Source organism: Fringilla coelebs (assembly GCF_963513975.1).
Source record: "Fringilla coelebs genome assembly, chromosome: 2".
Classification (NCBI taxonomy): domain Eukaryota; kingdom Metazoa; phylum Chordata; class Aves; order Passeriformes; family Fringillidae; genus Fringilla; species Fringilla coelebs.
This window is the reverse complement of record NC_140029.1, coordinates 17362417-17374810: the sequence shown is the minus strand read 5'-3', so window position 1 is coordinate 17374810 and position 12394 is coordinate 17362417. Positions and strand designations below refer to the sequence as shown.

General features: G+C 37.6%; 1 protein-coding gene across 2 annotated transcripts in view; it reads right to left on the bottom strand.

The window, feature by feature from the left end:
* CTPS2 (CTP synthase 2) overlaps positions 1–12365 on the bottom strand; it is a 59329-nt gene extending 46964 nt beyond the window's left edge. The window contains exons 1-10 of one of the 2 annotated variants that reach the window (XM_084223553.1): positions 12051–12365; positions 11802–11829; positions 10449–10654; positions 8866–9036; positions 8442–8542; positions 6571–6687; positions 5799–5882; positions 3212–3292; positions 1735–1886; positions 946–1078 (exon numbers count right to left, since the gene is read on the bottom strand). In XM_084223553.1, the coding sequence (XP_084079679.1) occupies positions 946–1078; positions 1735–1886; positions 3212–3292; positions 5799–5882; positions 6571–6687; positions 8442–8542; positions 8866–9036; positions 10449–10632 (1023 nt within the window). In that variant the 5' untranslated portion in view covers positions 10633–10654; positions 11802–11829; positions 12051–12365. The remainder of the gene's footprint in view (positions 1–945; positions 1079–1734; positions 1887–3211; positions 3293–5798; positions 5883–6570; positions 6688–8441; positions 8543–8865; positions 9037–10448; positions 10655–11801; positions 11830–12050) is intronic. The other variant, XM_084223552.1, reaches the window with a different exon arrangement.
* Positions 12366–12394: the final 29 nt, after the last annotated feature.

The following is a 12394-nucleotide window of genomic DNA, read 5'->3' as shown; positions in this document are numbered from 1 at the left end:
TTTGGACATGCAGTACAGTGGGAACTGTGTTAACATTTCAGCACTGCACTGGAGCTCAGCAACCATCAGTTTTCATGCTTGTTAATGCAGAAGCCCCACTAAAATTAAGACCAGCTGCACATGAAGCTTACTGTGCATTTGCAGACAGGGCAGCTTTCACCTTTTTTGCTAAAAGCAAAGTTATTTTTCATATAATAAAAATTTTCCCCTCTGCAGCTGTCGGTACAAAACACTACAATGACACAACCATGTAGGTCAGAAAGGACATTGGGAAGCCTCAAGCCTCACTCCCTGCTCAAAGCAAGTCAAATTAGAGCAGGCTGCTTAGGATCATTTCCAGTCAGGATCTAAAAATCTTCCAGGATCAATTCTGGCTGTTCCCACTTTCTTGTTTCTTCATGCACACAGAAACAACTTTTTTAGAGTGTTAGCTAATACTCTTCCCAGGGAACAAGAAAAGGCTGACCATCTGCCATTTCCCCAAATCCTAATTTTTGCCTTTTCTTTTTTTTTTTTAAAGACTGGTACACTTGCCCTTTTCTAGTCATAAAATAATTAGGATGGAAAGGATGTCTAAGATCATTGAACCCAACTGTTAACCCAGGACTGCCAAGTTCACCATAAAACTATGTGTCATGAAAACAAGTGAAATCTAACTATGATAGTAAATACAAATTTGCAGATAAAATCTGCTTTTTCATCAGATCCAGTTTTGGGTAACTTCATTGTTCCTTTCAGTTGAGTTTAGTTCCAAATAAAATAATTAAATCTGTAAACATTTCTTTCCTAAAAATGAGATGTTTGGCCAGTCTCTATTTATCTGCATGATTCATTTTCTAATTCTCACATGAATTAAAATTGCCACACATGATGGGAACTAGTAGGTTACCACAGAATAATAATCTACAACAGTAGAATCAAAGCAAAAGCCAGAAATATGCTCACCATTAAATCCAATTTGTAATTAATTGCCAGTGCAGAGTGTTCCAGAGCTTTGAAAACAGATGCATAGCAGTCACTTAGTTTTGTGTACTTGCCCACGAGAGCTATGGAACACACCTTCAGCAACCTTTCGTATCTGACAAAAACAAGTTCTTCAGTTACTGCACCAAATTTCACCCAAAAACCCCATTTTAACAGTGTTTGCTTCTTTATAGTAAAAGCAGGGTGCCCCTGGATGCCTGAGAATGATTGGCATCTGACTCCATTGATTCAGAAGGCTGAACAATTGCTTTATTAACTATATTATATAATACTATACTATATCTATACTATAAAGAGTACTAAAAGATACTAAAGAAAACTCATGACTGAGACAGCCAGGACACAGCTGTGAGCCAATTGGCCAAGGAAACAAAACAATCCACAGCAGAATCCAACTGACAAATCACTTCAGGTAAACAATCATCCTAACACATTCTACATGTGCAAAACAACAGGAGCAGCAAGAAGAGATAACAATTGTTTTTCTCTTCTTCTCTCTGTACTTCTCCAGGTAAAAACCCCGAGAAAGAGAGTTATGTGTCTCTGTTTAGAGAATGTGAATGCCACAGCTTTTTCTTTACCTCCACGAAATATCTCCTAAAATTTCCAAACTACCAGAGGTTTTAAACCCAGACCATTCACAGATGTCCATCTGCATTAATGCAGTCAGTCCAGTTTAGTGACTTCATAGCAGCTAAAACCAACCTTGAATTCCAGCACTTCTAGAGAAAGCAGCATGATGTAGAATACCTGCAAGCCATTTTCTTCCACTTCATTAGAAGATCGCTTGGCTGGTCATCGATAGGTAAATTTAGCCTCTGTTTAAAATACTTAATGATGCCTTGCTCCTCCAATAGGATTGGAACTCGGTAAGTAGAAGAAACATCATGAATAAATATCACCTAACAAAAAAAGGCAGAACATAAAAAACTTATGTAAATTTTTCATAGGAAATATTCATACTGCTTTTGGATACTACATGCATTTTTTTATTCTACACACCTTCTGGTTTTTAAATACCTTCCTTTTGAATGAGCAGGACAGCACAGCTAATATTTAAGATCCCATTAAATCTACAAGAAAAAAGTTACTCATAAAGTAAAAATGTGTTTTACTTCTCTTTGACACCATCATACAGGCTTGTCAAGCCTATCAATGCATCAGTTTTAATGCAAACATCTGGCCCCACAAACACTCATGCTTGCTAGCAGTTCCTTCCTCCCCTCTCACAAGTTTGAGGAGTATTAAGCATGAAAGCAAAAAAACAAATTAAACCTAGCAAAAGAGACCCAGTTTGGTTGCGACAAAGTCTCCTAAAAGTATGCTGTTAGTGAACTAGACTACATAATTACTGAGTACAGTCCATCTAAGGACCCTTTTGTTCAGAACACATTTATAAACTGCATCTAAGCTGCCAGCAATTAAGGTGATTGTGCTTGGTTTACCTGAGATCACAGAGCTCAGAATCCTGAGCATCAGTGTTCTCAAGACATGAACAGTAAATGATACTCTTTGTTACTCTCGAGCTGCTTCTGCTCATCACAAACTTTGTACATGTGTGTGCTGCCCCGTGCCTCTCTTTGTGCCCATTCTATCTGAATCTCTTGTACCTTCAGCATTATCCAGTACGTTGAAAAGTAAAATGTTCTCACTTGCAAAAATATTTAAAGAGCAGTCAATTAATCAAAAGTAATATTTGAATAGCAATTAATTGTAAACTACTGGGGGAAAAACCACACATGAATTATAGGAGAATATATAACTACACAGTAGATGCATGCTGAAGGGCATAAATAGCCTATTACATATAATCACAGTAAGAGTGCTCATGTGGCTGTGACCACCTGTGGACAGAAGCAAATCACCTAGCCTTAACCACACTTTGTTCATCCATTATTATAATCACCTGAGATGATTTATGGGCAATAAATACGTAATAATTAGTAACTAGTAAAACCAGACATAGTTGTGAAAACTGTACAGTTTCATGCTATGTATAACAACTAACCATGCACTCAAAATCTATTTTTTATTAGCTTTTACACAACATGCATTTAAGTAATTAAAGACTTCTTGACACAAAACTTAACATATATACTCCTGATATTTTGAAAATGCTATTTCATCCATAATAGCAAGATAAAAATTAAAAAAACAATCACATATGAAAACAGAAATACACAGAAATATTTGTATACTTTCCCACATGTAATATTGAAGTACAGACCTGCTCAGGCTCCACATGACAAAACATGGAAATCTTCTCCTTCACAGCCATCTCTATAGGTTTTGCACTTCTGCAGACTATCTGTCATAACAGAAAGAAAAACTTCAAATATTTACTAGGCAAACCAATAGAAGATCCTCAATATTTCATAGTGAAATTCATCTCCTTTGGAAGCAGAGCACAAACAAATGTACCTTTTTTTACTCTTTCCCCCCTTTTGGAGTTCTAGGATATATCAGAGCTCACAAATATCTCCTAGCAAAGCAGAAGCAACTCCATCACCTGCCCACACTGACCAATTTTCATTCATCTTTCATTGGCATTCTCTGTAATATTCCTTCCTCATATTCTTCTTTCTTGCAGCTACTATTTTAATACACTTTGCCTCAAGTCTAGCAGCTGTATAAGTATGAATATGATGAATCAAAAGAAATATTGTAATCTTATCAGTAAGATCCAATTTAAATTGACAGCAATAACACTTAGTTTACATGCATGAGTATTTCAGTATTTCAGCATCTTCTTAATGTAGACATCATGACAAAAACAAGGCCAAAGAAGAGAAAACTAACTCATAATTGTATGGAGTTTTTACTGGTGCTAGTATTTTGTTGATACATTTAAACCCCACTAATTTTAGAAAATATTGATGATTTGTAACCAATGAAAAAAATAATTATATGCTTTGGTGCTTGTTGGGAAGAGTCTTTTTGTGCATTATTTATCTCCAGGCAACTAGATCAAAATGCAGAACTGCTCTAGTAAAGTGCCTACTCATTACTCAGTCTACTCCCTTCAGTTATTTTGAAACCTGCAAGTACAACAAAAAGTAGAATGATCCTGTTACAAGGCTAGTTCATTACTTTCTCCATCTTTCAAGCAAATGCAACTATTTAATTCATCAAGCCCTTTTGCTCAGAAACTTGTAGCTGCCCTTTGATCACCTTGCTAATGCAGCCTAGCTACATTGACACTGATGGAGTCTAATTAACTTACCCTAACCTTAGAAGTAATTCTAGAAACAGAAAAAAAATGCCAAGTATAAGGGAAAATTAGTGTGCTTTTAAATCAAAATGTAATTAGGAAACAAATTGTACATTCTATTCACTCAGGCACAATTCATTTGTAAAATTTGGTACAGTTTGAAGCTGAAGGTATAATTTATAAACCTTGATAGTACAAGCACATGAGTAAACCCATTTTGAAATCTATCATCCATCTAGTGGAGACAAATTTAAAGTTAATGCAGACACAGAAATCAAAAACATCAGAGCCAGCACAAAAATAGCAAAGCTACAATAAAAATGGGAGAGATGCACTGCTAAGGAACATAACACACAGAAGATGAGGAACAATTGAATCCAACAGGGCAGCTCTGACGAGTGCACACCCTAAGTGCTGCATCAGAGCACAGGATCTCTGCAGCCACAGCACAGTGTCCATTTGGCACTCAGAACAGCCTGGGCAGAACAGAGGCTGGGGCACACAGAGCTGAGCAGTCCCCCCAGGCATGCCCAGGAGCAGGCAGGGAGGCAGCAGGGATTCAGAAGTGGATGGAACAGGCTGAGCTGCAGGAGCTGCCTCATGTGCTGCCTGGCCAAGCCAGCAACCATTTAAATATTGTCCTGAAGCAGCACTCAAGAAACTTTAGGCACCAAGAGGCTGCACCTCGAGTGCAATCTGTTCCTGCTTCAGGTGTCAACAGCAGCAGTTGAAAAACAAAAATGATACTGTGCTCCTGGCAGTCCCAGAACTGCCCCAGGCAAGAACCCAAGATGCAAGACAGTCACTATGTTTGTCTGTCCTCCTTTCATTACACACACCCACTTAACAGGCTTTTTAAAGAAAATCATTTTTTGGAGGGGAGGGAGAAGTCAGGCCCTGGCAATTGCCTTAAAGGCCTTCAAAAAGAACAGACAATTTTCCCTATGCAATTAGCACTTCAAGAGAGATTTTGGAGATTAGGCCCTGAAACTTGGAACACAGTACAGCATTACATTAATAAAAGTCTTTCCTTCCACAAGCTGGTTATGATTATCATGTTACAGCCACACATCTTTCACAAACCCTATTTCCAAATCCATTTGTTTTGTAGTTAAAAACACATTCATTCATAAATGTAAAATTAAAGAGCTCAAAAAAAAAACCAAGAAGCACAACACAAAATTTTATTGTGTGACTATCTTAAGAATATTTTCTTTTTCTGAGAATACACATTGCTTTTTCTTAATAATGCAAAAAAAAATCTGAATGTTACAAGACAGAAACATTCCAGGTCTTTCTACAAAGTGAATTGAGATTTCAATTATTTTTAGCAAGGAAGAATTATTTTTGTAAAAAAGATGCCTTTAGAAGAACCTAGCTACAGTCCCAAGATATTGCAAGAAGTTACTTGAATTAAGTTAGCTTACAGTGATTTTGACTAATTTGATTTCCTGTGGCTTTAATGGAGCTATGCAGCACATATTTTGCATTTCTTCTAAAATTCTCATCTCTCCTGAGAGACTATGGCTTATTCTTTGAACACAAGTTATGCAAGGATATTTCTAGATGACCTATAAATAAAAATCTGTATTTATTGACTCACCAAATCTGGAGACAAGCCTAGACCCCTCAATGCTCGAACACTGTTCTGTGTTGGTTTTGTCTTCTGTTCACCAGTAGCATTAGGCTGAAAAGGCACATTTTGAAAGCTCAAATAGCAACTAACATCTGCTAAAAAAGCAGTTACAGATTAAAAGACAAAATTCATTGCGAGTAATAATATTTGCAGGAAATAAACATATCCAAAGAGAGCCATAATATGCCAGAGACAGAAATGACACCATTGTTCTTACTTGTATATGAAATACTGTGATGAAACCACAGGGGTCCAATTCAGGTCAGGTTTATTTTGTTGTTTTTGTTTTCAGAGAAAAAATTCCATATAATTGGCTTGGGCGGAAGAAGAATATTCCAGAAGTTGAATTTGGCTAAAAAATTGAGAATGTCCAACATGGCACAAAGCCTCCAGTGACTATTTTTGAAATATTCAGATGTAATAAATAATTCTGTTCTCGAACCCACAGAATTAATCCTACCAATTGCTGTTCAGTCCTCTAATCCACAGCTGTAGTTGGTAATTATCTTATTGTCTGTAGAAGGTGAAATCTATCATCATTACAAACCTTTGCTTACCAAAATATCCCCAGTGAGCAATGAAGCAAAATTTAGAGTTCAAATGAAAAAATACTTTCAGTCCTGTACAAGGAGTTACAGTGGTCTTGACTTGACTCCAGCATGAAAGGGTTAATGAGACAAGTGAACAAATATAAAGCCAATATAGAGTAAAATTTATATTATTAATTCTAATAACTTACCTGTGGTACTAGGCTAACATGGATATTACAGAAGTTCTCTCTTTTTGCTTTGAACTGAAACTGTCTAAATGCTTCAACGAATGGCATTCCTTCAATATCTCCAATGGTTCCACCCAGCTGAAAAGGAAATGGATATGTCAGAGTGGCTGAATGCAAACACAAAAGAAAAAAAAAGTTTCATATATTTCAAGATGTTTTCTGAAACTTTTATCTGGAAAAAAACCCTGACAATAGAAATTTGCAAAGATACTCTACAAAGTACTTTCATCTACTCTGCATGGTTTGTTTGTTGTGGAAAGCATTAAACAATTTTCCAGTTTTGTTATGTTCACTTTCCACCAAATACATAAGCTTCCCATGGGAAGATGTGTGGTGCTGTTGAATAATACATGCCTCACACTGCCTTCAAAGTGGTGAACCAGTAATCAATAGTTAGGCTGATGCAAAGGTTTTCGTATAGGAAAACTTTATTTCCTGTCAGATTAACAAATATTTGTGATTAACTAGAGACAGACATTTCTCAGTATTATCACGGCTTTCCAACATCAATAATTGTCTATTACCAAACCAAAATGCAAGACTAAATCCATGCTGAAGTTTATTTATAAAGACAGAAATCAGATGCCTCTCAAGGACACAGCGAGCAGACTAAGCACTGAATAAAGCAGCTTTGCACACCAAGTCTGATGAAATACTTGTATTTCAGAATGATCTTTTTGTGCCACCAAGTGGTTTTCAACAGAATTACATATTTCTGTTCATCCAGTACCAGAAAAACTGACAACTATATTTGTACATCACACACATTTAGTCTAACTCCTTCAGGATTTTACAACAAAAAAATGTTACAATTAATTTTAGAGTACTAAAGAAAAATAATTTTATCAGGCTGGAGGTATAAATGTAACAAAAATAAAAACAAAAACCAAAACACAAAAAACCTGAAAAAACGGTAGTTAAAGGACTGATATGACCATAACCTATTAATGTTTTTGTGCAACTTTTGTATTTACTTTTTCATACTTGTTTTAAATTTTTGACTTCCACTCTGAATGTCATTTAAAGAACTATAGGTATACTGGTAAGTGTATCTCAGTCAAGACAGATTCTTCTGCATAAGAAACACTGAGTAATTCTGCTTCTGGGTCACAAAGTTTATGACACTATTGATTGCAGTGGTGACTTCTGGCATTAAATCTGTGACATCTTCTGCCAAATTCGCAACTATAATCTTTTTTCATTATTTTCTGCTGTAATAGTACTACAAGCAATTACTGGCTTTCATCCAGCTGTCTCAGTGACATACTAAGGGTGGGTCAAACTCCTAGTTTCCATGGTGAAGTAATTAACAAAGTTGCCACCAAAGATCCTAAAGATAACATCAGAAAGTGGGACACTAACTTACACATTGTTAAAATACATTCCTTTAAGCATGACCACAAGCAACAAGATAAACATTTGAAGTTCTATGGAAGCTACAATATTAAAGGCTCTCCAATGGTCCACAGGAGATTTCTGGTGTTACACAAGTTTTCTCAATATTGTTAACAGTATAAAGCTTCAGCCAAACATCTGGATCTTGGAATAGACAGTTCACATTACAGAACTGCTTTAATTCTCTAAGTTGATGAACTCTTAAGAAGCTCAATTTCAGCTGTATTCTAGAGTGGATTTAGTCAAGTAAATGGAAGTTGTAGAGATAAGACCATGCCTGTCTCTTTCAGACCAAACCAAAGAACACAGAACATGCTTTTGAATTTCTGCTCTCCATAAAACTTCAGTCTGACCTCTTTATAGTAAGGAGCAAAGAGAAAGCAAACAGGCTCATTGTGTTCACTGTAGATATACAACCTAAAAGGTTCTATACTTGCCTCAATTACACAGATTTGTGGCTCTTTTTTGTCATCATCCACAGGAACTCTGGCCTGATTCATTACCCATTCCTGAACTGCATCTGTAATGTGTGGAACAACTACAAAACAAAACCAAAGAAGGCAAGCACAGCTTACTTTAGGCCCATACACTAATTTTTGCATGCAAAAGGGGTAAAGTGAACAGAAAGCCAAGAAGAAACTACTAGGTCCTTTCTGTAGTTCTCCTTTCTTTGAGCCCAGAAGCCAAACATCACAAGAATATGCCTGTATCTTTTGGAAAGGAGAAAGGAGGAAGGTGGTGGAGCAAGAAGAAGCCTGTTCTAGCTGATCCCTTCTTTTGTGAAGACTGAATGGATTAAAATTAAAAAATACAAAAATTGAAAATTAAAATTACAAAAAAATACAAAATTAAAAATATTACCTTGAACGGTTTTTCCCAGATAATCACCATGTCTTTCTTTATTAATGACATGCTGATATATCTTTCCAGTGGTGATATTGTTATCTTTATAGAGACTGATGTCCAAAAATCTCTCATAATTTCCCAAATCTAAGTCAACTTCTCCGCCATCATTCAATACAAAAACTTCACCTGAAAAAAGAAAGCAAAAACAGACAGAAAAACAACAAAATAATCAGAAATTATGAAACACACAGCAGGAATTCCACAGACATCTTAAAATAGAAGAAAAAAAATTTAAATTATGTATGACAACAACATATCAATAAAGTCCATAATGCAACCCAATCTGCATTGTTATTCTGTATGACTTAATATCCAAGTCAGTTTTACATCTAATGTCCATCCCTCAGATACATATAGTTTTGCAAATAAAATGTAAATTACATTGCCAAAATATTTAAGCAACATAAATATTTAACCAGCATTTCAACAGCAGTATAATCCTTCACTGGAAGAAAAAAACCTCTAGGAATCATAAATCAGCAACAAATAAAATATTCATTTACTTGCAGGAAAGAAAAACTATGCTTTTGTAAGCACGAATTATTATACATGTTGAAAGAGTTTCACTATATATTCTTGTTGATTGGATCTATTTTAATGATTGAGGCTTTGATCAGGAGTAAAGTTATAATGAAGAAAAATGCTTCTTCAAACATAATCACCATTTCAATTGTTTCATCCATGTCCACAGCAAGGGTTATTCCTGACCCTGAAAAATCCACCTAAAATACCCTTCAGGTTCACACTTTTCTCAGCCTTCTAAAGTCTCTAAATTCTGAACCTAGTCAACTTCTGAAAGAACTCAAGTTACTACATCTTGAGGTAAGGCTGGATAGCTCTTCAGAAAAACTGTAAATATTTTGCCATATTTACCATAATTTGCCAATAATAATTTACCGATTATTTGCCAATAAATCAAGTTACATGACTAATGTATAAGTCAAAACAAGTTACATGACTAATGCAGAAATGCATTAGTCATGGACTACAATAGTAGTCCAGTAGTAGTCTGGATTACAGAAATGTATATCCCACCAAAGTACAACACTCCACTTCAATGAACATAGGTTCTCTAAGCTTCACTAGAGCTTCACACTTACTAAAATGAGAACTTAAGCTAACTCTCATGAAGGCATTACATTAGAAGGCCCTGATACCCAGAGAACAGCATTCTCAAGTAACTCTTAACAACTTAAGTTTCAAGTAAGTTTCATAGCACAATTTAAAAGGGGGTTTTAATCAAGTTGAACTGAAGATAGCATTAACTAAACAAGTCTTACAGCTAGGATTTTCCCAGTAAAGTGGGATTTTTGAGAAAGGAAGCATCTGCTCATAACAGTATCTTCAAAAACACAGGCTTCTGTTTCTTAACTTGGAGCAGACAGTGTCCTTAAGAACAGAGAGTAAGCAATAAGCTTTCAAAATAATTACAAAACAAGTTGTAAACACCATACTATTGGTTTTTAAAAAATAAAATCAGAACACATTATTGTAAATACAAATGCTTATGTGAAAAGGAAAAGCACTTATCTTCATACCATGTTCATATGGTGAAAAGGTTCCAGCATCTATGTTTATGTAAGGATCAATTTTGATTGCAGTGACACGTAGACCACATGATTTCAGAATGGTGCCAATGCTGCTTGCAATGATCCCTTTGCCAATGCCCGAGATGACACCACCAGTTACCAGGATGTACTTCATTGGAAAATCAGCACACATGCACAGACCTTGAGCTGGAAATCTAAAACAACAAAGATGTACATCTGATGAATGCAAATTCATGCTGGGAAGATCAGAGAATCAAGCTGCAAAGAATCTAAATTGAAATGACCTTCAGCAACATACAATAAAAATGACCATTTGGAACCTGGGAGCAGGACTCACCTCTCCCAGGTTATAGACCAATCTGTAAGATAAACACCTATCGTGTCCTGATGAGGCTGATCGACACACAGAGCTGAGGTATTAATTTACATTTCTAGACAGAAAGGGGTGCTAGATGGCAAATCCACAAAAGTACTATAAAACTTTTTACTATTTATACATTTTAGCAAACAAAGGCACCAGTGTTGATCAGCTACAAGCTGCATTTTTCTACCCGAGACAGGATGACATGCATCTCATCTGTAAACAAATTCACATTCTACTCAGGTGGCTGTGGGGGGTAATCACTGAACAATTTCTGAGCAGTGACAGCATGGCTCAGTGTAAAGCAAGAACTCTAGGGCCAAGAAAATCTTTCCTTACTTAAATACCCAATTCACCCAAAACAACATGCAACTGCACTTGATCTAATGACCATCAATATAAATCAAAGCAGTGTGGTACTTTAGCTGCTGGTATGAAGAAGTAGATACCAAATAGACATTTTAGTTCTTCTTTTTATGATACATACTTAAGTAAGGCCTGGATCTTCAGGAAACTGAGTTTAGGAATGCAACAAGGCTTGTTATCAACACTCTTACATTTCTGGTAATAGGAATCAATAAACTATTCGCTTGTCAATATGATTGCAAAGATGACCATAACCATTAAATGCATCTAACTCACGAGAAAAAGGAACACCAGGGGTTAACTTTCCCCTGCCATATAATTCTTTTAATAGCAAAGATTTTAAGACTTGGACCCTACTACCTCTGTTTCAGGCTATTCCTTCAGAACTCAGCCAACTTAGCTGTCAACATTAACATCACAAACATCTAAGCCATTTTCAAAGCTCTTTTCAGGAAAACGGGGGATAATTTCAACAACGGTATAAATCTTGAGTCCATGCCACTTTTGAACTCTTAAATCTTGCTTACAGAAAGCAAAATGAAAATTTTCCTGTGGTTTTAGCAAAAGCAGCGATACACCCAGCTTCAGTAAACGCATTTACTTGAAATACGTACAGAGAACTGCAGGTGGTGTGGGAAGACACTTGTAAAAGGTGAAGGAAATAGAGTTAGGGGAGGGAGCGCTGAGGGCGAATACTGGAAGAAATCATTTTGCTGGGAAGTGGCGCACGAATTACTCTGTCCCGCCTTATCCACAGGAGCTGCCGCCTCCAGCCGGGATCTGTGGGCGCTGCACCCCAAAGGCGCCGCACCGCGGGAGCGCTCGGGGCGCTGCGGCCGAGCAGGGAGAGGCCTCAGACTTACGTAGGAGTTAAAGGCGGCTGCTCCGACCAGAGCTCGGCAGCGCACACCAGGAGAGCCCGCCGCGGGAGAGCCGAGCCCGAGCACCGCCGGCGGGGAGGGACGGCACCTGCCCGGGGCGGGGGGCACAGCCCTGCAGGCACCGCGCCTCCGAGCGCAGCTCCGGCAACGGACACACGCGGGGAGCGGGGACCAGCGACAGCCCCGCTGGAGACAGGCCCGCTGGGGACAGCCCGGCCGGGACCGCCCCGCTGGGGACACCCCCGGCGCCACAGGTGCCGAGAGCCCTGCGCCGCCCGGGCCGCCCCTCCCTTCACGGCCCTGCGTCCCGGCGGAAGTGGCGCACG